Source organism: Danio rerio, chromosome 14 (genome assembly GCF_049306965.1).
Source record: "Danio rerio strain Tuebingen ecotype United States chromosome 14, GRCz12tu, whole genome shotgun sequence".
In the NCBI taxonomy this organism is placed as follows: Eukaryota; Metazoa; Chordata; class Actinopteri; order Cypriniformes; family Danionidae; genus Danio; species Danio rerio.
In genome coordinates this window covers 45,949,161-45,975,256 of record NC_133189.1, presented here as the reverse complement: position 1 = coordinate 45,975,256, position 26,096 = coordinate 45,949,161, and the positions used below count along the sequence as shown (strand labels likewise).

At 36.0% G+C, this 26,096-nt stretch overlaps 2 protein-coding genes across 5 annotated transcripts in view; one reads left to right on the top strand and one right to left on the bottom strand.

The window, feature by feature from the left end:
• The window catches only part of cstf2 (cleavage stimulation factor, 3' pre-RNA, subunit 2), a 26,887-nt gene extending 16,097 nt beyond the window's left edge, over positions 1 to 10,790 (top strand). For both annotated transcript variants that reach the window (NM_200114.2, XM_009291098.5), the window contains 6 exon segments: positions 2,998 to 3,142; positions 5,725 to 5,882; positions 6,006 to 6,130; positions 10,001 to 10,039; positions 10,345 to 10,478; positions 10,638 to 10,790. In NM_200114.2, the coding sequence (NP_956408.2) occupies positions 2,998 to 3,142; positions 5,725 to 5,882; positions 6,006 to 6,130; positions 10,001 to 10,039; positions 10,345 to 10,467 (590 nt within the window). In that variant the 3' untranslated portion in view covers positions 10,468 to 10,478; positions 10,638 to 10,790.
• On the bottom strand, positions 10,783 to 26,096 carry nox1 (NADPH oxidase 1). 3 transcript variants are annotated; one of them, XM_009291119.5, is made up of 13 exons: positions 26,017 to 26,096; positions 25,808 to 25,903; positions 23,420 to 23,530; positions 23,241 to 23,325; positions 21,164 to 21,315; positions 19,772 to 19,953; positions 19,143 to 19,269; positions 17,943 to 18,035; positions 17,610 to 17,851; positions 15,486 to 15,648; positions 15,175 to 15,321; positions 14,959 to 15,083; positions 10,783 to 12,289 (listed from the first exon to the last, which is right to left on the bottom strand). In XM_009291119.5, the coding sequence occupies exons 1-13, from the start codon at positions 26,059 to 26,061 to the stop codon at positions 12,163 to 12,165; spliced, it is 1,695 nt and encodes a 564-aa protein (XP_009289394.1). In that variant the 5' UTR covers positions 26,062 to 26,096; the 3' UTR covers positions 10,783 to 12,162.

The following is a 26,096-nucleotide window of genomic DNA, read 5'->3' as shown; positions in this document are numbered from 1 at the left end:
AACCGTCACCCCAGTCTGAGGTCAAGAGCATTCTAAAGCAGGTTTTCATTCAGGATGTCTCTGTACATTGCTGCATTCAACTTTCCCTCTATCCTGACTAGTCTTCCAGTTCCTGCTGCTGAAAAACATCCCCACAGCATGATGCTGCCACCACCATGCTTCACTGTAGGGATGGTATTAGCCTGGTGATGAGAAGTGCCTGGTTTTCTCCTGATGTAAAGCCTGGCGTTTACTCTAAAGAGTTCAATTTTTGGCTCAAAATTGTTTTTTTTTTATGACCATTATGGTCTGAGAACCTTGTAATAGTTCATACCATTATATTAGGTACAGGAAAGCAAACCTGTTCAGGGTTCAACGCTAAGGGTTTTATCTACTGGCCCGATTAGACCAGTGGTTCAGATTTGTACTTGCCCTGCTAAAATTTTCATTGGTCCCACAAAAAAAAAAAAAAAAAAAAAGTAATTTGCCATTTCTTAGCCAAATATATTAAATAATGTGTCACTAAATAATGTTTGTAAATCTATAATTTAAATATTTAAAAAATGTTTAAATATTTAGCAGTAAAATATTCCAGTATGGAAAATGTGCAGGTATTTTATTGCAAAACAAAAGGTGGCTGACTTAAATGTGACAGCAAACTATGCAAAACATTAAATTTTTTTTGTCATGTTGTACCCATGTAAATGTTTTCACAACGTTAGAAACAGATGTTTTCTTTTAGCCTCATAGTTTAATGTTACAGTTATGTTGCCGTCTATTAAAATTCAGTGACAAGGCAGCACTGGCCCGATTAGCCCTCTAACAATTCTGTCTACTGTCCCAAGCATCTTTCATGCTGGCCCCGGGCCATCGGGCAGTCCTTATTGTTGAGCCCTGCTGTTAATGTTTATTTAATATCACAAATGTCATTGAGGGCCAATCAATATCCCTCAAAACACTGAAAACATAAGAACAAGCTTGATAAATTAGATGTAATTGAATTAAATCTATAAATTTAGTTCATCAAGGCATATTACCGAACATAACCGATAAACTTTACCCCCCCTATCTTCAATGTATAATTAGCACCCTGCCTACAGACACAAATGAAGTTAATTACTCTTAATTAACTCTTTTACTATGACGTATGCTATCATTGTGTACATAAAGCAGATAATAAAAAAGAAAGAAAAAAAAGAGCGCAGAGAATACATGGTTGTATCTAATTGTCTTTATAGCATTTTTGAAGCGAGTAAAGTTGACGTTTAATTTACGTTGAAGTGAAACGGTTCAAACAAATGACCATCAACATCACTAATCTCTGGTTTAAAATGGTGTTGAAATGTAGGAGTGTCTTGCTTTATTGTGTTTCTGAAGCAAACGTGCTTGAAGCCTTGTAAACACTTTTAACCTTTTATTGTTACACGTCTAAAACTTGAACAATGAAGTCTTGTTACCCCGAGGAATGTGCAGATGCAGCAGACTGAGTATTGATGGGTTTTACTCGGTAAAGATGTTGAAATCCTTTTGTTAATCAGTGACTCTCTGATGGCTGAAATCATATACTTTTGTGAAGTGGAACATTTTAGTTTCCTTCAGTGGAAGTTCCCTTCTGGAATTGCTTTGGTGTCATAACTGTGTCATTCAGAGCTGCTAAGTATGTGCTTGACAATACAACATAATTTATCATCTTTTAAAGAAGTTGCTTAAGTAGTTTGTGCAATTTGCTTGTCTATAGGTGCAGTCATTTACAATTGTTCAGTGAAATTTCACTTGGAAATGCTGTCATTGCGTTATTTTGGTATATATACGAACAAGGCAACTGGACTGGGAAAAATGTAAGAATAAAAGCTATGTATTTTTGAGACCAGGCATGACCAGACTGTTAATACCAGGGGTATCAAACTCAGTTCCTGGAGTGCCGCAGCGCTGCACAGTTTAGTTCCAACCCTGCTTCAATACACTTACCTGGAGGTTTAAAACAAGCCTGCAGGACTCCATTAGTTTGATCAAGTTTGTTTAATTATGGTTGAAGCTGAACTGCAGAGTCGCTGCCCTCCAGGAATTGAGTTTGACATCTGTGTTTTATACCGGATGCCAAATGGGTCCCGAAGTGGTTGACATTTTTATTTACTGATATACCAACAATACATAATCACTATCACGCTTCTCTCACTTTAAAGCACTTTTATTATGTCAGAATTTGACATTTTTAAAATGTTTAGATATTTTTTTTTGTACTTAGAGCACTTTGATGGATGTTTTTGTCTTTAAATATATCACCAGGAAGAATTTGGAGTTATTTATCACACATTGAACAGAAAAATTACATAGTTTATGTAAAGTTTTATTTTTTATTTATTCATGTTTAATGATTTTTTCGTTATCATTAAAAATGCTGTTGTTTTATCCAACATTTAGGTAAAATATGTATACGTTTTTTTTATTATATGAACTTTTTTTTTTTAAATAATTTAATTAAAAGCAAAATTATCTCAAAGTTTGGGTTTGTACATATTTGACCCAAGATAGTGTTAGAACAATCCAGCATTTTTAGAGTATAATAATTTATGCAGATTCATTCTCCTACAAAAGTCACCCAAACAATCTGAAGTTAATAACAAATAGTTAATCAAGTCATCTAGTGAAGTATTTCATATCACAATATATATCATACAAAAGTTAAATATTGCAATACTGTTTATCCCCCAATACGTGCAGCCCTAGACCAGTGTTTCCCAACCCTCTTGCTGTAGGCACACAGACAGTACATGTTTTCAACCTCTTCCCAATCAAACACACTTGAATTGACTCATCTCGAATATTAGAAGAGGCTCAAAAACCTGTCCTTAGTGGTCAGATAAGAGAGACATCCAAAATATGTACTATTGGTGTGCCTCCAGGAACAAAGTTGGGAAACACTGCCCTAGACTGCCGCTTATCTATCTCATCTTGTAGTGTATAACATGCATTTTCTTCAAATCAGTTTAAGTTAATCTTTTTTTCATGTGTTCTTAGTGCCGATAGTAGATCCTCGTGCCCCAATGCGAGGGGCCCCTCAAGGTCCCCCTGGGATCCCACCCAGAGGCCTTCTTGGTGATGGTCCAAATGACCCGCGAGGTGGATCATTGGTCAGTGTCACTGGAGAGGTGGTAGAACCAGGGTAAGACATCCTACAAACCTTATATCCATGATATTTAGGGTGTTTATGGATCCTGTAGGTCAGTGGTTATCAAACTGTGGTACACGTACCACTAGAGGTACGCAGGCTTTACGTGGTACGTGGAGAAATACTGGATAATGAAAGAAAAAAATTATAATAACACACCTTTAACTCTTTAATGCGAATGATTACTCTGATATTATCAGCACTGGCTGTTCTCTAAAGCATACGGTCAAGCTAAAAATCAACCCGCTTTGGTGCAAAGCCAGAGAAAGAGGCATGCAGCACTTGTGGAGCAGATATTAGAGAAGCGCTTTTGCAGACCAGTGCTGTTGTGTTGGCATTTCAGTTACTGCAAACTCAGGAATCTCCCCGTTCTGCATCATTGGTAAAATAATGATCACAAATGTGTTAAATGTGTGTTCATGGTTGTGTAAAATAATTTGTTTTCGATATATAAAATTTTTTGTTTAGTAAAGCAGCAAGTGTACATGCAACATATTTCAAAATTGTTTATATACAAGTATGATGACATATTGCCAAGCAACATTTCCAGTTTTGATGAATAGGCTACTTAAATGTAAAGTATTAACAAATAGTAAAGCAGTTTTCTTTTTACCTTAAAAACAGTAGCATACCATTTTTAATTAACTTTAAAAAGTGGCTGACAATAATATATTTTCTTAATAATAGGAATTAATCTGCCTCGTCATTATGGTGGTACTTGGAGAGACCTTTTTTTCTGAGGTGGTTCTTGATGAAAAATATTTGAGAACCACTGCTGTAGGTTATTTGCTGTACTTTTAAATAAATATTATTTATTAGAATGTTGTTGTTTTTTTCTTTGTTCGATTTGTTTAGAAAAGGAAACATTTCAGTTTGTGAAATAATGTTTATGCTAGTCATGTGTAAGTATTGTCCACTCTGTGATCATAGTGTACTGGATTGTCAATTATGATTGCGCTCCGTTCGTATGTTGGATTGCTTTTTGCCCACAACCAAACCTTTTCATAGTTTTTCTTCAATTGATTTGGGGTGCCTCGTTCAGTTGGTTTTGAAGCGATTGTAATTGTTAATTCATATTAGACCATGTGAACCAAACTAAGGAAACTCATCAAGGTCTGCTCCAAGTAAATCAATATTTTTAGGAAGTAAATTTTCCCTTATTCATTTGTGAAATTTCAAAGGATTGGTTCAATGATCAGTTATTGTTGTTCCAATCCTCCTTCGTAGCACTAATTATGAAGTTTTAGATGAAATCCAAAAGCTCCCACATCCTGCATAGACTGCAAGAGTCATACGATGTTCCGAAAAGCAACCAAAAACTTTGTCCAAACATTCCATGTGACTTTAATGGTTCAACTGTAATCATACAAAACACGCTGAGAACACACTTGTACACCAAATAAACTGTAAAAACTCTCTTCACCCACATTAGGTCCCAGTGCACATTTACCATGAGCAATGCGACACTTGTGTGCTGTGCTGGTCAGTCTAATTACAATGTGTCATATTGAGGGTATTTAACACACACCCTGACGACTTGACTAGAAAGAGAAAACGTTGGTGAACAGTTTTTTTAGTGCAGAAAAGTAAAATAAATATATATGTTTAATGTATTCTTGATCAATTGTATTGATACTTCTGTTAATACTTTAAGTCCTACTTAAGTGAGAAATTTGAACTGGTTTTTTATTTTTATTTCAAATTTTTGACCACTAAAGAGTTTGACATTTACAATTTTTTTTGTCAAATAATTTAATTAAAGACAAAGATTCAAAAAGAAATTGCAGTTTAACATATTTTGTCCACATATTTCATATATGCACAGAATGCAATAAAATTAGAAAATAAGAAAGAAAATGATGAACTAGCGAAATGAAAAAAATGAAATGAACAAAGTGAAATAAACAGACAAGCAAAATAAACTGAAAGCCGAAATAAACAGACACGAGAATAAACAAACAAGCGAAATGAAACAAACAGATCAAACGAACTGAACAAATGAACCAACAATCAAAACTAACAAAGGAAACAACAAACAAATGAACCAAACAAAAGTAACAATGGAAACAAAACCACAAACAAATGAAAGAAATGAACAAATTAAACAAACTAAATGAAACAACAAACAAACTACACATATGAAATAAACAAAATATAAAAAATCGAACAAAACAACAAACAAATGAAAAACAAACAATGCACCACAATCCATTCCTTACAAAGTTTACAAAGGCCTGTTTAAACGGCTCATTGTGATTGAAAAATAAATTAAAAACATTACTTGATGCATCAGTCGATAGGGTTTTTGTAAATTTTACAGACAAAAGTACGTATTTTGTCAAATTGCTCAAGTTTTCCCTACCAAACAGTACTCCAAATGTAAAGTAGACATCAAATCTCCAAAGCCATAGCCTCCTTTCTCGCCCAAAACATTAGTAATAACTTCTTGACTGTAGTCAAGTATGCGAGGAGTTTGTATTGTGTATTTGATAACTAATGCATTTGCTTTGAACAAAGCCTTGTTACGGATTTCTGTTGATTCCATTGTAGTAATAACAAAGGTTGTTTATTTGTAGCCGTGGGTATATTGGCGGCCCACCACAGCATCAGGGGCCCCCCATGCACATGGCTCCTCCAGACATGCGAGGCCCTCATGACATGAGAGGAGGACCAATGATGGGAGAACCCAGAGGGCCAATGATGGAGCAGCGTGGGCCACCCATTGAAGCGCGAGGTACTTCAGTGTGCTTTTGCTTTTTTTGTTTGCCTGATTGAATGTCTGTTCTACTTCGTTCTGAAATGACTCTCTGATGAAGGATACATCTTTCTGGTAAAATGATATAAAAAATTCCCCCAGGTCGTGATCCGAGAGCTGTTGATGCTCGGGGGCCGATTGCTGGACCGAGAGGTCCTGTGGCTGGAGGAATGCAGGGTCCTCCACCCCACGGCATGGGACCGGGCGCACCTCCACCGGCCAGACCAGTAAAAACACTTTTTGTATTTTAAAATTACTGTTATTATTGAAATGTGAAATTAAATATTAAAAAACATTAAAGGTGCAGTAAAATTTAAATAATTAAAAAAAAATGTTTGTATCAGTATGTTAGTCGTTAAGAATATCGATAAGCTAGTGTGATACAAAACAATGATGAAATTCCCATTTAGAAGATATAACACTGAAATAATCATCTAAAGCTTGAAGTTTGTCATTTCCGCCTAAATAGATCCATGATTATTTTTTAAAGTCACCTCATACTTCAGTTTCACATCAAATCTTAGCCAATCAAATGCTCTCTAGTGTCAGACAGGCCCCGCCCACTTCAAGATGCTTCTCATTAGCTTTTATTTGATCCACTTAAACTCAACAACTCTTACTGGCAGAGCTGTGATAAAACAAAATGCTATTGGCTGTTTTTTTAAAGGGGAGGAGCTATTCTATGTCCTGCTTCTCAACGTTTTTTAGTTGAGATTGCGTCAAAACATCAAACAAAAATGCACATTTTAAAGCACTTCATGGGACCTTTAAACCTTAAATTCCTCATTTTCCAAGTAGCAAAATTGCACTTTAAAAAAAAAATAAAAATAAAAAAATAAGTCAAATTAATAATAAAATTGACCCTTCGCTAAGCCACACCCAAAAACCACCACTCACCAAATTGTAGCTAAGCGCAGGGGCTCTGGCAAGCTTTTGAGCGAGGGAAACAGGCCAAAGTCTTGTGCAAATCTGACTCCCGGTATCCTAAAAGTTTGGACAGGGTGGTGGAATTTTTCCCCTAAAACCTAAGAAGAGAAACGCCAGCGTGGATCAAGCTGTGTGAAGGGCGCTAAAGGAGCCGAGTTAAGTTGGTTTGGTTTTGATATTCCTGACACATTTCATGATAGACCAACAGCAATAACTTACACACCTCTTACCCTAAACAGATCTAAATCGGGTCTCCTACAAAAATACAAAGCAGGTTTCACAGCTGCTTTTTTTTTTCTTTTTCGTTCGATATTATGAGCACTGCTCCGTTTAAGCCCTCGCCATAGTAACTTATTCATACTAATAGCGAATAGGTCTTGAGTTATTGATCCAGAAAATACGAATCTGCGAATCTGTTGCTAACTTTACTGAACTTCATATCCTTCCATCTGTTTCAAGCTACGAATATTTGAAACTGCAATCAACAAAACAAAACTGAGATATGATCACAAACTGAGCACTTGCGTTCAATATACTTCACCCGCAGCTGTTTTTCAGTGATTTATAAAGAGCACACAAACACTTACATTAATAAGTAAATTACTGTACATTGTTATGGGTCAATGATGCTAAAATTTAGCGTAAATCCATCAGTTTCCCCTTTCTAGCTGCTCTTTCTATCAATGAATTATGTTAAAGCACTGTCCATGTCTGTTTCTTTGTCGGTTAGTAACGCTATATTTCATTGGACAACAAATAGTCCATCTGGCTTTTTGGCTAAAAATAGAGAAATCACGGTTTCATATGTTATTATTAGGTTATTTTAAAATGTCACCTCTCCTGCTGAGCATGAACTAAGTTGTTGAATGGGCTGCATATGTGGCGGCTAGGCTAACCTAGCTTTAATTTTGATTAAATTATTTTATAATCGGTTGCTATTATATCGTAATTATACTTCTGTAATGCATATTGCAGTCCTTTTTTTTTTTGTCTGGCTTTCTCGGATATCTCACCTGTTTGCCATAAATGACTATTATATTCTTGGAAATGTCTGACACCGGCGCATACACATTATAATAGACCAGGCATGAAAGCTTGACAGGCGTAGCAACAATAACTAAGGAGGGCGGGGCTTAGGGAAGGGTCCATTATGTTTATACAGGCTGTCCGTGGGGTCTTAAAAATTATTAAATGTTGATAAATCAATGTAGAGAAATTTAAGCCCCTTAAAAAGTATTTAAGTCTTAAATGCTATTTTGTAAGGTATTAAATTCATTTTTGATTATGCAGTGTATTGTTGTATGCTAAGGTTTGAATTAAATCTGAATTAAATCTGCAAATATTGGCGTGCTGTGTAGTTTATAAAATGAATGAAATCCTACTAGATTTGACACCATGCTGCTTTGTTTATTGCAGTAATCAAGGCATCGTTATTTCTGCAGTTCTATCGACACCAACCTGCTATGTTAGCTAGATTTAATAGATTGTTATTCAGGATATGAATAATGTTTTAGTTTTAGATTTAGATGGTTTCTTACATTAATATTTAGAAAATAAACTGCCAGTTGAAATCTCAGCAGTTTTTCTGGTTGAAACCTAAAGTGGTTAGAAGATCTTAAAATGTATGGAGAGAGTGTTAAAAGATATCTTAAAAGATACTGAATTTCACTCTTGATTCCTGTATATACTCTTATAAAAAATCTATTTGCTAGTAATAACATTTAAATAAAATTGTCTTCTGGTTATATCTAGGGGTGCGTGGTATTGTTGTAGGATTTGGTTAATCAGACTAGCAAAATTGAAATAAAGAAAACTAATAACGAAGTTATCTCATAAAGTCTGAATAAAATAAAGTCTGAATTAATGAGAATGGAAGCAGCTAAAGCATCTTTACAGAAAATAGTGTTATAGAATTAAAAAGTAAGTATTTTATGCTGACAAAAGCCACAGTAATTTAGTAAAACACACACCCAAAACAATATTTTAAAACATTATTGTTATTTTCAACTTACTGCTTTCTATTTTTCATGTGTTTTCAAAATGTCATTTATTTCTATGATGCAAAGCTTTATTCGTAGCATCATTATTTACACTCGCATGACTTTTCGAAAATCACTTTTATATGTTTTTTTTTTGTCCTTGCTGAACAAAAGAAACACAAAATAAAATCTTACTTATTTCAACATTTCCTTTGCAAAGGAAGTGAAATGAATTACATGTACAGTGGAGAAAATGAGTATGAAACAGATTGTGTTTTTATTTCTGGGAATAATGTTTTTAAAGGAGCTGTTGTTGACATGGAACTGAACCAGATTTTGGTAAAAATGCAAACATGAAAATAAAACTGAATTTTTAAAAACATCTAAGAAAATGCTGTGTACTAACAATGAAATGACACAAGGAGAAAGTGCTGAACCACTAAAATATATTTAACACTTTTTATAAAAGGTGATGGCAGCTTAAAGACTTCAACAGTGTAAAAATCTGGATTGTTCTGTGGGTCTCGTCTGTCAAATCTGAGCTTTAGTTTGTATTTTCCACTGGATTGAAGTCAGGTGATTGGCTGGGCCATTCTACAGCTTGATTTTGTTTCTCTCAAAGCATTTGAGAGTTTCCTTGGCTGTGTTTTGAGTCATTGTCTTGCTGAAATGTCCACCCTGGTTTCATCTTCATCCTCCTGCTAATGTAGATGTTGGACTGAAGCAGCTAATATTAATTTACAATGAGGAAGGGCAGACGGTTGCTGAAGAACTACTGAGAGATTTCAGCTGCTGTCTGGGCTTTCACTGCCTTTCCACACCTCCCTTTCTTCATGTGTTCAGTACATTTTCAATTTCACTACACATAACTTTATTTGTGAACTAATTAGATTTGTTTTCTTTCCATACATGAGTTTCTTTGGTTGTTTCCAACATCTGGTAAAAAATTCAACTCAACAGCGTCTTTACAAATATGTTTTCTGAGAAAAACGGTAACGTGTTCAATACTCATTTTCTTCAGTGTTCATGTGAACGATGTACTGCAAACATGTGATAAACAATTGAAAGATGTCACCAATTTCACACTGAAACAATATAATTTTAAACACTTTGCAGCTCAAATGTTTTTATGAAATGTAATTAATTTTTCATCATCTAAACATGTAAAAATCGAATTTGTGTTTGTAACAGGGTCCTGGATCAGACGTGTCATCACAAGATCATGAGAAGGTGTGTATTTTTGTCTTTGTCTTTTCTGTTCTGCACTTGTCAATTACAGAACGTTCTTTACACTTTCAAAGAAAGAACTGATGACAGCTATTCACCGCTGCATGAAATTCCTAAACAGCTTCCTAAAAAGGTTATCATTATGCGCTGTGGAAAGCATTTTAGATATGTATCTCTTTAAGTGTTTGACTAACCAGATTTTCCAGATTCACTAGTAGACGTGCTGATGTAAATGTTGACGAGCTGTGTTATGTAACACTGTGCTCATCTTTTGGATGCTAATCTGAATGCTGTTTGCACGCTCCCAGGCTGCCTTGATCATGCAGGTCCTTCAGCTGACCCCAGAACAGATCGCCATGCTGCCAGCGGAGCAGAGACAGAGCATCCTGATCCTGAAGGAGCAGATCCAGAAGACGGCAGGCGCACCCTGAACATGTGTGACGTGAGCGCTTTTGTTTTTCTTCCATCCATCCAGAAACAGCTCATTATGCTAATTACAGGTTCTGTGACAATCTGGAACATGCTTTTCTTTTGTAACAGAACAAGATACGGTTCATTTGCATATGCACAAATGTGGAAAAATGTGTTTCTGTGATTGCAGGCCTGCCTGTATGCTTAAATCGGACACCCATCCCCTGTTCACAGTCCTACAGCTGTAATTTCTTTGTTGTTTTTGTTTTATAGTGGTATTTTCTCATTTTCAGTTGTATACTAATAGTGGTTGAACAAATAAACGACTGGACTTTGAAATAAATTACTGGATATTTTTTGTTAATGCAGATATTAATTCCTGCCTTTATATTTTATTTAAAAATACTAGAAAAACAAAAATCAAACTACATACAAGTAAAACAAACAAATGAAATAAAACTAACCAAATCAAACGAATGAACCAAACAAAGAAAAACAAACAAGCAAAACCACAAACAAAAAGATTTTACAAAACAAATCAAAGCAAATAAATGAACTAAACGAACAAATGAAACAACAAACTTTTTTGATAATGCAGAAATGTATTCCTGCCTTTATATTTTATTTATAAAACTTTAGAAAAACAAAAAACAAGTGAAGAAAACTAATAAAACGATGTGAACAAAATGAAACCAACAAATCAAAAGAATGAACCAAACAAAATGAACAAACAAAAAAAATTACAAATGAAACAACGAACAAACAAAGAAATAAACAAATCAAACCAAACCAAATTAACAAACAAAAATTAACAAACAAAAAAAGAAAATTAACAAATCAAATGAATGAACCAAACAAAATGAACAAACAAAAATGAAAAAAAGGAACAACAAAATGAAAACCAACCAAACAAATGAATAAACCAGACAAAATGTACAAACGAAACCATAAACAAACTGGATTTTTTTGTTAATGCATAATTAGTTCCTGGCTTCATGTTTTATATCTAAAACTTTAGAAAAGCAAAAATAAAACCACAAATAAAACGAAACTAACAAAATGAAACTAACAAATGTACAAAACAAAATGAACAAACACAAACAAACCTACAAAAAACAAATAAACAAACAAAACGAACAACTGAAGTGAACAAATGAAACGACAAACAAATGAAATTAACAAAAATTAATGAACGGACAAAACAACAAACAAATGAAATAAATTAACAAAAACATTATGTACAGCATACATTAAAGATACATTTCGTTTAAAGGCTACACAACCACATTTGTTGATACAATTAAAAAGACATTTCCTGTTTTGCTTTCAAGAAAAAGGTGAAATTTCCAAAACATCAGTGTCTTTTTCAGTAACTTCTTGTTCTGCTAATTTTAGAACTTTGAACTTCTTTACACAAAGAGGTGTTTATTAACATTACACGTTTAACTCATCTGATTTCCTGGATTCCTGATGACTCGTATCTAACCAGGAACTTTGAGAGCCAGACCATGAACAAGAAATACAATAAGTGAACCTTTGCCTCAGACATGGGATTCGTCTCTTCTAGTGACGTGCTCAATTTCCAAGAGGGGAAATTAGGTCTTCTGTTTTTCTCGTCACGATAGTGTGGAAAGTTGTAAAATGCCATATGTTGATCTTGCAGCAGTCTGTATTGTGAAAGTTCTTCAAGTGAATTAGATTTCCTTAATATTTCCTCAAAAGTTCTCTTTGTTGAAGTAAAACTTGGTTCTTCGGGGATCAACATCAGAATATTTCACACATTTCTTTTCCAAGTCCTTCGCTAAGGCTTGTGGGCCACACAGGAACGTTCCCACCACAGACCTGCGCATTGTGAAAATAAACACTGTTGGAGTATTTTACAACTGGCACAGAAACCCCAAAATAATGATTTTATTCCAGTGTATTCTCTTCAGCATCAGTTCAGGATGAGTGTTTGCAAGAGCACTGTGTATTGTATGCGTGTCATAGTGTAAATGACTAGAAATAACAGTAATAAACGGTCAAACTACTTGCTCTACAAACAAGTGTATTTATGAGAATACATAAAAACAATATTATTAAAAAATACCAATTTGCAACAGTTATTTTCACGGCTGGAAGTCAATCTTGAGCCATTGAGTTTCCAATAGACATGTCCATCCTAGTGTGATGTGAAAGAATAAGGATGTACTCGCACTAGGGCTGGGCGTTTTTTTTCGATTAATTTGAATTTACGTTTTGATGACTATTTAATTTTATCTTAAATCGAGAAATTACGAAATTTTTTTTAAATTTATTTTTTTTTAAATATTTGATACATTATAATGGCACCAATGCGCTTTGGTTCACTCTCTGTATGAAGCAGGTGGCGCCGCTCGGCGACACGCCACGCAGGGCCATGGATTTTAGAATTCTAAACCGATTTCTATACATACACCGGTGCCGCCCAGCCATGATTCAGGATGCAGTTCATATTTCAGCCGCACCATAGAGCGCCATCTGATTAGTTTCATGTTAAATATCGTGCGAATGTGCGCGTCTGGTGTGTGATACTTTAAACTGTCATGTGCGCGCCATGTCGCAGCGCTTCTGGTGTGCAACCTGCTTGACTGTCTGTTAAAGCGTGAAGTCATGTAGGATTTTACTTGATGCGTTAGTCTGAGTCACATCTGTGTGAATTGTCAAGACATATTCCCTCATCAAGTCGATAAACTCAATCTCAACATGTATGAAGGACATGAAAAACCGCACCGATCTTAGTTCGAACCGCGCTGATCTTTTGGTTTGAACACAAGCAGAGGTGAGGGCCTGTAGCAGTGAGAACAGAAGTACCCGTCCCCATGATGTCATTTAGCGGACCTAGTTGAAAACCAGACAGATCAGGCAGCATACTACAGTGAGTGGTACAAAGCGCATCAAATGATCGATATTCAAAAGGGGTGGAAAAGTAGATTATATTATTTTATATTAGACACACATCTGGTGCTTGTATTTGCTCCGGCTATACGTCCACAACTTCATACATTGGGTTAAATTAGGCTTTACAGTTTCCATGTTCAGTCCTTCACTTCCACTGTATCTTTTTAAGATAAATGCAGCAGCATTACAACCTGTCATTAAATCAGAAGACAAAGTCAAAGCCGAGCTGACAGCCAATCTTTCCTAGGCTCAGCAAAACTTGCAAAAAATACCCTTGTTCTCATGCAATTGCAATATTTACACACACACACACACACATATATATATATATATATATATATATATATATATATATATATATATATATATATATATAAAATACTACTAATAATAATATATAATAATTAAAATCATCTGCAACGATGTTCAACTCCTGAATTTGTTTTACATTTATTTACACCTTGTTGACCAATTTATGTATGGCATGGCCATTAAAAATACAATGTTCCTTAACCAGATGGTTTTTCAAGTTACTTATAAAGAGAATGTTACTTCAGTCATGTTGTTGTAATGTTTTAAGTTGACTAGTTACACAAAAAATATCAAAATCGTGAATCGGTCCAACTTTATAAAAAAAAAAAAAAAAAAAAAACTAGATTTCTTTTTTTTTTTTTGCCAAATCGCCCAGCCCTAACTCACACTATGTACAGTTGCCTTGAAACGGGCCTGTGCACGCTTACGTCATCGATGATGCCCTGTTCAGTAAGCGCTCTCGCTCAGCACAGTGGAGATTTTTTTAATATCGTTTAAGTGGGTTGATATGTAGTGAAATGCAGTCAAATATTTTGCAGAACACTTCTGATGCTCATAAACAATCGTAAAGTCCTTGCTGCAGGAATTAGGAGGTTTGCTGTAGGCACGCAGCTGTCGTGCAGTGAGGGATTTGCGTATTTAATAATCTACGACAGTTTGCGTTTATTGAACAGTAGGAATGATAATAAATCATATCAAACAATCCCGTAAAGTCACGTCTCATCTTCAGTTTCAGGCTCTGGCGCACTTTGCACTCACACAACAAGTGAACCGCGCTCTGGCACACCTCTTTCAACCGGGCCAGGGCCGGCCAAGTGAACTGTGCCTGAGCCTGATTCAGAACACTCACACTTCTCAAACGATCCGGGAAACGGGCCTGGGCATGGTTTGGATAGCATAGTGTGAGTACGCCCTAAGGTCAAAATGTCAGCAGGGCACAAGCGGATTCTCATCGTAGCTACATAAAAAGACTATTGAATCACTGATGAAACTGTTTTGAGGAAATTCTAGTTTCTTTCCTGGAGTTTGAATGTTTGAGGACTCTTGCTGTCAATGGAGAGCTCTCGGGTTTTATCTAAAGTATCTTTGTTTGGGTTACAAGGTTGAGCAAAATTCTTACGAGTTTGAGTAAATAATCATTATTTGGGTAATCTATTTCTTTAATATTGGGTAGAAACAGTTATGCACCTTGTTTGACCGCTTGTGAGCAGATCACTGAAAAATCATGTTAATACCAGGTGGAAAAGTAAGAAACAACACGGTGAAGAATTTAAACTTACGATGGGTTTTCTTGACGAACTTGTTCAAATTCTTTATCCCAGTTCGGCCGGCCATAATGAGTCTTCTGTTTTAGACCGGTGATGATATCAGTATCTTTATCAAAGTGCACCATTGCATGGTCTGCCTGTAAATGCAAGATTAGATATCCCATGACACACGCGCACACACATTACTCACATTTCAGCTTGCTTTTCAAATGGGTTTATTGCACATACATGACTCTGGTCCCATCCAGTGAGGTAGAGTTTATACGTGAGGAAATCCCTCATTCCTCGTTCCTCCATTTCTCTTTCAAGCACTTGCAGCAGATCTGCAAACCACTCAAAGGCGTGTGTTTCCCTACACAGCCAGTAGAAGTAAATCTAAACACAGAAGTCAGAAAAGAAAAGGAAACTCAGTTTTAAAGAATCCCGGTCTTCGTTATCGAGAACATGAAAGCAACATTTGTGATAACACTGCAGCAAAAGGATTGATTATTTTTGACCTTTGCACGCTGCTTCCTTATTTTCATCTCATTCATTCTTACCCTCTTTGTTCGTAGTTTGGGGTCTGAGTCCTTAAACTTGTACCAGATGGATTTCAGAATGGAGGCAAATGGGGTCACTCCAATCCCCGCTCCCACCAGCATGCTGACCTCATAATGAAAAACATCCTCACTAGCTGTTCCAAAAGGGCCGTCCACACCCATCCTGATGAAAAATAAGACCCCAACTTATTAATAATCATTATATCAGTCTTCCTATGTAAAATAACACATGGTTAAGCTTAAAACATCCATGTTTGCTCTTATTTTTTGTCAAGCAAGTGAAATATTATGCTAAAATCTTCACCCAGCTCACATAAAAGTGGTTCCAAACCTTAATGGGTTTGTTTATTCTGTTGAACATGAAAGAAGATATTTTGAAGAATGTTTGAAATCGGTATCTATTGATTTACATAGTAGGAAAAACAAATACTATGCAGGTCAATGGTTACCAGTTCCCAATAATTTCCAAAATGAACCACATTTCGACCCCATTTCAGAACTGCCTTAATCCTTCATGACATAGATTCAACAAGGTGCTGGAAATATTCCTCAAAGATTTTGCTCAATATTGACATGATAGCATCACGCAGTTGCTGCAGGTTTGCCGGCTACATATTCATGATGCGAATCTCCCGTTCCACCACATCCAAAAGGTGCTCTATTGAAATGAGATCTGGTGACTGTGGAGGCCATTTGAGTACAGTCAACTCATTGTCCTTTTCAAGAAACCAGTCTTAGATAATTTGCGCTTTGACATTGCACATTATCCTACTGGAAATAGCCATCTGAAGATGTGTACACTGTGGTCATAAAGGCATGCACATGGTCAGCAACAATACTTAGGTAGGCTGTGGTGTTGACACAATGCTCAATTGGTACTAATGGTCCCAAAGTGTGCCAAGAAAGTATCCCCCACACGATTACACCACCACCAGCCTGAACCGTTGATACAAGGCAGGATAGATCCATGCTTTCTTGCTGTTGATGCCAAACTCTGATCCTACCATCTGAATGTTGCAGCAGAAATTGAGACTCATCAGACCAGGCAACTTTTTTCCAATCTTCTATTGTCCACTTTAGGTGAGCCTGTGTGAATTATAGCCTCAGTTTCCTGTTCTTAGCTGACAGGAGCGGCACCCTGTGTGGTCTTCTGCTGCTGTTGCCCATCCACCTCAAGGTTCAACATGTTGTGTTTAAAGATGCTCTTCGTGATACCTCAGTTGTAACGAGCCGTTATCCGAGTTACTGTTGCCTTTATATCATCTGGAACCAGTCTGGCTATTCTCCACTGACCTCTGGCATCAACAAGGCATTTGCGCCCACAGAAAATCCGCTCACTGGATATTTTCTCTTTTCTGACCATTCTGTTAACCGTAGATATGGTTGTGCATGAAAATACCTGTAGATCAGCAGTTTCTGAAATACTCAGAGCAGCCCATCTGGCACCAACAACCAAGCCACGTTCAAAGTCGCTTAAATCATCATCTTTCCTCCCCATTCTGATGCTTGGTTTAAACTGCAGCGGATCGTCTTGACCATGTCTAAATGCATTCAGTTGCTGTCATGTGATTGGCTGATCAGAAAATTGTGTTAAAATGCAGTTGCACCTAATAAAGTGGCCGGTAAGTGTATATTACTATATTAACTTGCAGTTTACATTGAAGTGTAGCTAGTATGGCCGCACATACAGATAACTGACCAAATCTTGACATAAATGCAAATCCGCTATTGGCATTTATAACATGAAAACAGTCATGGACAGAAATATTCTTGAGATTAATACATTGTTGTTCACACTAATATAAAAACAGTTGCTCATCTGGTTATCTGAAAACCCACTAAGTCACGGTTACCAAATTCACAGATTTCCCCATAGAATGTGGCAACTTTAACAACAAACAATATTATTATTATTATACTACATGTTAAAGGATTGACATATTGCATTAGAAATGTTTATATGGTTGCACCAAAATATTTTTCTCTACTAAATGTAAATTCTACCAATGATTAAAAACCCTACTAGGAAGATTACACTTTTGTAAGGTGCAAGAGAAAACGAAAACCTGCCAACCCTGAAAACCATAGCTCTATGTAATAGTAAAAATCCACAAAAGTACATACTTGGGTCCTTGTCCACCTTCTGGTAGGTTTTCGACCATCTTAAGGAGCTTTTCAGTCCAGTCTCCAACAGAGCGGATGTGCACACTGAAGAAGTCCTCTTCCGGGGCTGAAGTCAAGGTGAACGGATGCCACTCCAGCTGAGAGATGGCTGGACAGTTGAGGAACACATACTGGCCCACATCCATGCTGAATCCAGGCTTCACCAGCTGCAGCTCCAGCACTTTAGACGGGCGGATCACAATCTAGCATAACAGAATGAATACCGTTGGACATTTCAGAGCAATCGTGACTAATGAAGAAGACCATTTTGACAAAACGTCCATGAAAACACACCTTCCTGTAAGTGACAGGCTGCATGTAGCGAATGAAACGAAGCAGCCGTTCACAAATGTAAATGATCATCGGTCCAATAACGTACATCCAGGTCTGTGACAGAGAAATCACATTACAATACAGTTCCATTTAGCTAATGTTGAAATACTTAAATTGAAACCATACCTGTACAGCATTTATTGATCTTAGTTCAACATTTACTAATGAATAAAGAGCCCCTATTATGGGTTTTTGAAAATGACCTTACATGTAGTGTGTAACAGCTGTAAGTGAAGGGAAATATCCAGCTAAGGCTTAAATCTGAAAGTGCACCGTGTTTAAAACTATTGATTCATCCTTAAAAGAGTCGACTCATAGTGATTCAAAGGAACCTCAGCTGTAACGCGTCTTCAGCCATGTCGGCGTGACGTCGATACAGAACTCAAGCCTGTGAGATGCGCGAGTCTGTTAAAACCTTTTTGTCGTTTATTTTCATCACATTGTGATCTATCAAATCTGTGACACAGCTTCAATGCTAGTCAGTAGCACCAGTCACTAGATACCAACTCACGGGCTGCGACAAAAAACGCATACTTACATACTATAAAGTATGCTAAAACCAATATGCGAGCAGAGTAGTGTGTCCGAATTTATAGAATTCGAAAATCAGTATGAGAGAAGTGCCCGAATGACCTACTACTACCGGCGAGATTCTGACGTGCGCATCCCATGCATGCTATGCTATCTCATGATGCCCCATGAGAGAATTCATGAGTGGGACTAAAGCGACGCAACTGACGCAGGCAATTCAAGTGACCATGACAAAATGCCGAATGTAGTACGTCCAAATTTCACTCATACTTCTCACATTCATACTGTATAGAACATACTTTTCTAACAGCCGAGTAGTATGTTTACATTCAAATGCAGTACCTACTGAGTAGTAGGCAGTTTCAGATGTAGCCACAGTCTGAAAATAGTTTCCTCTCCCCTTACTAACCCCACCTACTCCCTTAGCTGCCTTAAATCCAGATTTGCAATAATAGAGCAAAAGTCTTCATTCACAAAATCAAAACATTGAAGCAAAGACTCAAACATGAATAATAAACAATAATTATCAGACATAAACCTAATTATAATCTGATTATCAAACCTATTCAGTCCTGACATAATAACTGAAAAAAAGAAATGTCTCTAACAACCGCATTCACCAACGCTTACCTGAGGAGACCCTCCTGCAAACTGTGGAATTGGACATTCAGGAATCTTCCCCCAGTTATCCGGCTGATCTTCGCAGAAGGAATTATTGTGAGGCGGATCCGTCGTGACCTGTCCTCGGACAACACGCCTGGAAACCAAATAGCCACAATATTTATTACACTTTATGATCACAAAACTTGATGCAATTCCGAGAGTCCCTCACACAGGTGAGTGGGACTGACAAACCACCTGTAGATAACACACTCTTTCTCCTCTGACACTTCAACTGACACTTGCATCAGTTTTGCACATTTGCACTACTAGACACATTCTTACAATCAATCCATATCTCTTTAAACAAAAAAACCTGCATTTATTCCACATGTGAGTGGGCTTGATAAACCACCTGTAAGAACACGTTTCTGTCTTTCTATTAAAATAAACACTCCCCCTTCTTACTCTAGCTCTTAATTCTCTGAGCACTGACAGTTCCTTTGTATAATTAGCATTTCCTCCGTGCATTGCTTCTTGTTGAATCACTGAATGCCTCCTCAATTGTAAGTCACTTTGGACGAAAGCGTCTGCTAAATGTAAATGTATCTACTGTGTATTAGTTGAATAATTAGGCTCAGCTAATTGATAGGTCTTACCCTGCGCCGTGGAAAACTAAACCAGCAAAGAAGACGATGAAGAGGTGATGCGTGTACCAGAAGACCTCAAAATAGCTTCTGCGAATGACTTCCATTGAGGAAGTGATCATGAGGATGAGGGCGAGAGTTATGACGACTCCTGTGAGACCCGCAATACTGGTGAATACGAAAATCATTGGAGTCTGGAATACAAGTACAGACACAATTAAAGCAGGCATAAAACAATACAGAAGATCCATTAAGCGTGTTCAGAAGTTTGAGGTAAGATATCTTTTTTAATATAGTTGCAATAATAAAACTGCTGATGTGAAATGTTTGAAATATAATAAAGTCCTGTGATTGCTACTCATTGAGTAAAATATTTATAATTATCAATATATGTATGAGCAGGGCTTTACATTAACACCCGCCAACCCGGGTAGATTTCAGCTTTGGCGGGTTGGACAGCCGCTCCCACTAGCCAATTTGGCAGGTTGGAAATAATTTTTACATTGTAGTTTTCTTAAAGCAGGGTTTGACAATAAGGATGGCCCAATATGCAGGCAAATGTGATCTTTGAATCGAGCAACAGCACGACTGAAAACAATAACTGTTCGATACAATACATGTACAATAACATCACATCACCTGTTAAAAGCGTGCACTCCTGTTTACTTGCGCTTTTTTCCGTTCACTTCACTTCCGTTACATTTTTTTATTTTATATATATATATATATATATATATATATATATATATAATTTTTTAATTATCATCCTTTACAATAACATTACTTTAATATGAGATTTACAAAATTGTGGCTATTGGAAATGGCAAGTGGCTAGTAATGTTGGAAATCTACTAGCCACAGTGGCTGGTGATCAAAAAAGTTAATGTAAAGCCCTGTGTATGAGCATACATTGCTGTTAATAACATGTAAGGCTCTCTGAAATAATTATAAACATATTTACTGACACTATTAATGTAATCTAAATAAAACTAAATGACCCCAAACTTTCGAATGGCAATAAATGGGTCAAAGTGCATGTCAAACTAAGTTTACTCTGATTTTAAATAGATTGAGAGCATCTTAAATCTTAGTATCTTTTGTGATGTTAAAATATGCATCAAACTATTCTCGCATCAGCATCACTGTACTTAATACAATTTATAAAGCAGTCACTTATTATATAACTTTTTTCCATCAAATTTGTATTATTTTATTTTGAAATTATGTGAACAAAAAAAAAAAAGACAAATGATTGGCATAAAAAATACACGTAATAACCAAACACAGGAATACAAGAGGTTGTTAGATAATATTAATAAACTATACATACTATATTATATATCTATATAATATGTATAGAATTATTTGCTCTGACAGGACTGGTTTAAACTTTTTAAAACTCACCGTAGAATTAGAGGGAAAGGGATTAAGGTAAGTGGTGTTTAATTCACTGGAGTCTTGGAGCAGGGACAGCTCAAAAGCGAGATCTCCGTCTTCACCCTCTAAACTGTTGCTGTAGCGCTCCGCATTAAACAAGTGAGCAATAGTGTGAACCGCTGTGTTAAAGAAAGGATATTACAAGGTCAACATTAGACACAATGCCAGCAAAAAATACAACATGAAATAGCTGTAAAAACAATTGTAAAGTTGGTTTAGTGCAAGCGTTTACTCGCAAATAAATTCAATAATGTCAAAATAAATGTTTTAAGGTTTAATGCCTGTTTACATCATTAACGATGAATACTTGAGGGTTGATGCTGCTTTAAATGCATGTGTTCTATACAGCAGGACTGATTCTGATTGTTTCTAAAAGTTGTTAATGGTTCATCAGCTGGAAAAAAAAAGATTATGAAAGTGTTTACAACAATCCTCAGTGCATAATTGTGGTTATGTAATTGCTCTGACATTCTTAGACATTTGAAGACATTCAATATTGTCTTTGCACGGCTTCCAACCTCACTCAAAAAATACATTTGCTGTTTGTTCAAACTACTTATTTAAAATGAGTTGAAACAACACAATTCTTGATTTTTTTTCGAAAAAAACCTAATAGTTTTATGTTTTATGCAGTTAAAATTGTAAAAACTGGTGAGTTAGCATTTTACAGTGCAGATACTCAGTTAATACAGGGACTCAGGATTCGTATGGGGGATTCTACAATTGCAGTACATTGTGCTTCTCCAAAATAAACCTATTATTATATTTCAAAACAAAAACCTAAGCGAAAAAGTTTAGAACTGATAACACAAATTCTATCACGTTATGTCTAAAAATAATGCTTGTATGTGTATTAAGGAACATTTTGCCTTGAAAGTCTTTAAGACTCCCACTACACATATTTTTGACTGTGTTTATCTTCTGAATCTTACATTCAGCTGTAATAATCATGAAATAATTAAGTAATTCATTAACTTTCCTTTGGCTTAGTCCCTTTATTCATCAGGGGTCGCCACAGCGGAATGAACCGCCAAATTATCCAGCATATGCTTTACAGAGCAGATGCCCTTCCAGCCACAACCCATCCCTGGGAAACAACAGTACACTTCCCAGAAATGCCATCTGGCCCAAGTAGGTATCGCTGCAGCCCGGAGACCAGCATTTGGGAGGGATTACACCGCAAGTAGGTTGGGTGACCTCCAAGTGGGAGGGACTTAAACCACAAGTAGGTTGGGTTTATCAGTTTACTGTGAGGTTGGGTTTAGGTGTAGACGTTCATAAAACACAACAGGTTACTGTGAGGTTGGGTTTAGGGTTAGGTGTACACATTCATAAAGCACAATATTGAACTAAATAAGGTTTGCGCAGCCCACTTGGAGCTCCAAGGCCCACGCACCTGGAGCTGGCTCCGACCTCCGTTTATACCCTTCTCAACTGGCCCAGCCGGGACTCGAACCAGTGACTTTCTTGATGTGAGGCGACAGTGCTAACCACTGAGTTACTTTGTCACCCTTATTTTGCATTATTTTACATTAATATTGTAGTCAGTTTACTGAACATTGTTGCATATCATTCCAGATTAAGTAAAATGAATGGAAAATGCCTGAAATGTACCTTCAATTCTAGAATTACAGAACAATTGATTATCTATATTATTACTATATCACTATACTATATTTTAGTAATGAAAATTAATATTCACATTATGACTTCTATATGTCTATGTGGCCTTATTAGACCATTCTAGTATTATTACAGCAGTCCTGACAGATGAAACTGATATTAAATCTTGTCAAATATATTTCACTTGGTTAATGTTTAATTAGATTTGGCCTAAATGATTAGCTACATACAATGTGGGTTAACGTGTGATAACTGTGTTATTTACAAAGTAAAACTGATTATCCTATTGCATCATGAAAAAAGCAGGGGTGTGAATGTCTATTCCTGTAAACACAGACTGCATGATTCAGTTTAAAAGCCTAACCCTAGTTTATTATGCACAACAACTTCCTGTTACCATTTCGATGAACTTGCTGTTTACCTGTCATTAGAGCAATCATGTAGGCCACCAGCTTGTGGAAAGTCAGATTTTTGTCCAGCTGTTTCCTCACTGTTCGTCCACAGCACTAAAACGGTGGACAGAAGGGCAGACAGACACAGAGGGTCTCACATTTTGTTGTAAACTGAAAAGTTAAGTCTGTAACAGCAGCAGCAGCTCACCACGAAAGAGCCGCGCAGCAGAGACAGCAGGTTACGGCAGACGGGCAGGAGAATCAGCATGCAGTTAAAGTTGAGGACGGCGGCTGGAGCTCTGGCCCAAGCCAACGCAGACTGGAAATAAAAGCAATATTGCATTTACGTTCAGTGCTTTTACTGCATTGTAAAACATCTGTTAATTAAGAGTTTCTGTATTTTGTGATTCACAAGTTTATTTTAGGGTTGTGTATTGCATTATGGGATGCTGATCTCTGCTCTGTTGACTTTTGATGTTAGAAATTCAACTCTACCGTTTATCAAAGTGACTTTATTGACATTTTAGTTTAATATAATGTAAAATAAATGATGTATAGAAAAATAAGTCTGAAAAATAAGAGAAAATGTACGGGCAACTTGTTATAAGGTATTTGTACAGTAATATACAACACCAACCCAGACAGTATATCACCTTAAACTATTAAAAATGTTAATAAAAGTCACTTTTTCAAACTTTTCAAGGTTAAAAGTTGTTGGGAAAAAGATGCAAGTCTTATAGTGCAATTCAAAAGCATTAATTAGATGGGAAAAAACTAATTTCTGAATATTTTTATTGTGTGGATGTTATAAAATTAAATTAAATACTTCCTCTTTTGATTATAGGTCAAATGAGAGACGTCTTATTTTATCACCTGATCAAATTTTTTTTACTTGGTTAATTTCGTATACTTAGAAAGCACATTAAATGCAAGTCTACTTTACCAAAGTAGACTTTAGTAAGACATTAACTTACCATAAAAACTACATATTTTCTTTAGCCTATTGTTATTATTATTATTATTGTTGATTGTTTTAAATTTTGCATGACATTTTCTTCAATGTTTATTTTAAAATGTTGCTGCTGTAAAGCACATTGGTGTTAAATGTGCTAAATAAACTCAAACACAATACTTCAGCTTGTTACAACTACATTAATTAATAAGTTTCCACTTAATTCATTACAGTTTTCATTGATAATTAAATTGAAAAACTTTTGGTGTAAAAAGTTGAAAGACGTATTTTTTAACTTGATCCAATGAGGCTTTTTTCAGTGTAAATTGACTTTGACCTCTCAAGTAATGTTTATGATGATTTAATGTCAGTGTCCAGGATAAATCAATGCACCCTCACAGATTTTTAAATGATCTCGCTTTTAAATTTTTGCATATGAGATGCATGTCAGGGTCTGTCCATGCAGCATCTGGTATCATATTGTCTATAATCCTTGATTTCTGTACGTCTATGGGCCAGTGTCTCCAGTGAGTGCTTTGCAAATAAATCTATGTGTTTTGATAATTCCTGTGATCCAGTGTGTTTATGAGTGTGAAGTGAGCCGAGTCGTGACAATGCAGCACAATGAAATATTTACGCAAGTCTAGGATTTTTTTTTTAGATTTTCTTATAAAATATGTTACGGTCATGGTGCAAAAATGAGCATAGAGCATAAAATTTGTGAGGAGAAGACCAAACCAAAATCATGGAGGAGATACAAAAAAATCTATAATTTTTGTTCAATAATTTAAACGTATTATCCTGCACATTCTAAAAATCTTTGGTGACTATACTTGTTATGATAATGAATATATGCTTCAGCTTCTTTATTATCATGAATATACAGTCCATATTTCATTAGGGTGCACTCCTTGAAAATATTTTTTTGGCCCAACATTGCACTGAATAATATACTGACACAACTCTGAATAGTAATAAGCAATTAAAATAATAATGAAAGCCTATGGATAAAAGGTCGGCCAGGTAGTTACAATGGCTGTGTAAAGGGTTAAAGTGGTTGAATTCCTTTATGACACTCAGCATATTTATGTACAAATAAAATAATGTGCTTTTTCAGACCTCTGTTAAAATATATAAAACATTAAATTGCATTTTAAACGAGTAAAATACTAACAAAAATATTTAAAATGACATATCTCATATTTGAATGCTACAATCAGGATATTCAGTATTTATATTTCATCACATATAAGTCTTTCAGTATATGCAACTAATTGATATTGGTCTAAATATCCCTGACAAGAGTTTTTTTTTTTTTTGTTATTGTGTGCTGGGTTCCACATGATCGATTTGTGTTGGGACAACATGAAGGAATTAAGTTAGCTTATTAGTGCTTAAAAATTGATATGGATTGAACACTGAGCCAAAAACTCAACAATGTAGCTTCAGCTCATTTTAAAACAAACAGCAAGTGTAATTTCCTGAGTGTATGTTAAATATTGTTACACTGAATGACCCTTTGGTTAACGTCTTCTGAAAATCGTTGTAATTAACCCATTCTAATGTACAAAATATAAAGCTGCACTCTTTTGATTAGCCCACTTAAAAATACTTTGTATTCCTCAGTAAGTCCTCATCACTTACCCCTAAAAGTTCTCGAGTGTACTCAAACCGCTCTCCTTGGTCATAGAACAAGTAGAAGTGGACAAACAAAGCGATGTTTATTGCCATCCACACCACCTACAAACACGCAGACACATTATAATGGTTTATAGAAGTACATTTGTAACTAAATAAAGAAGTAAAGTATATTTGGAACTGAATGCAATAATGAGCTAAATAATCGCTCTTACCACGATGAAGGCGCTGAGGCCGTGATTGATGATCCAGTTGCCCATCTGTACTCAGTGAAGCTGCAGCAGAAATGAATGAG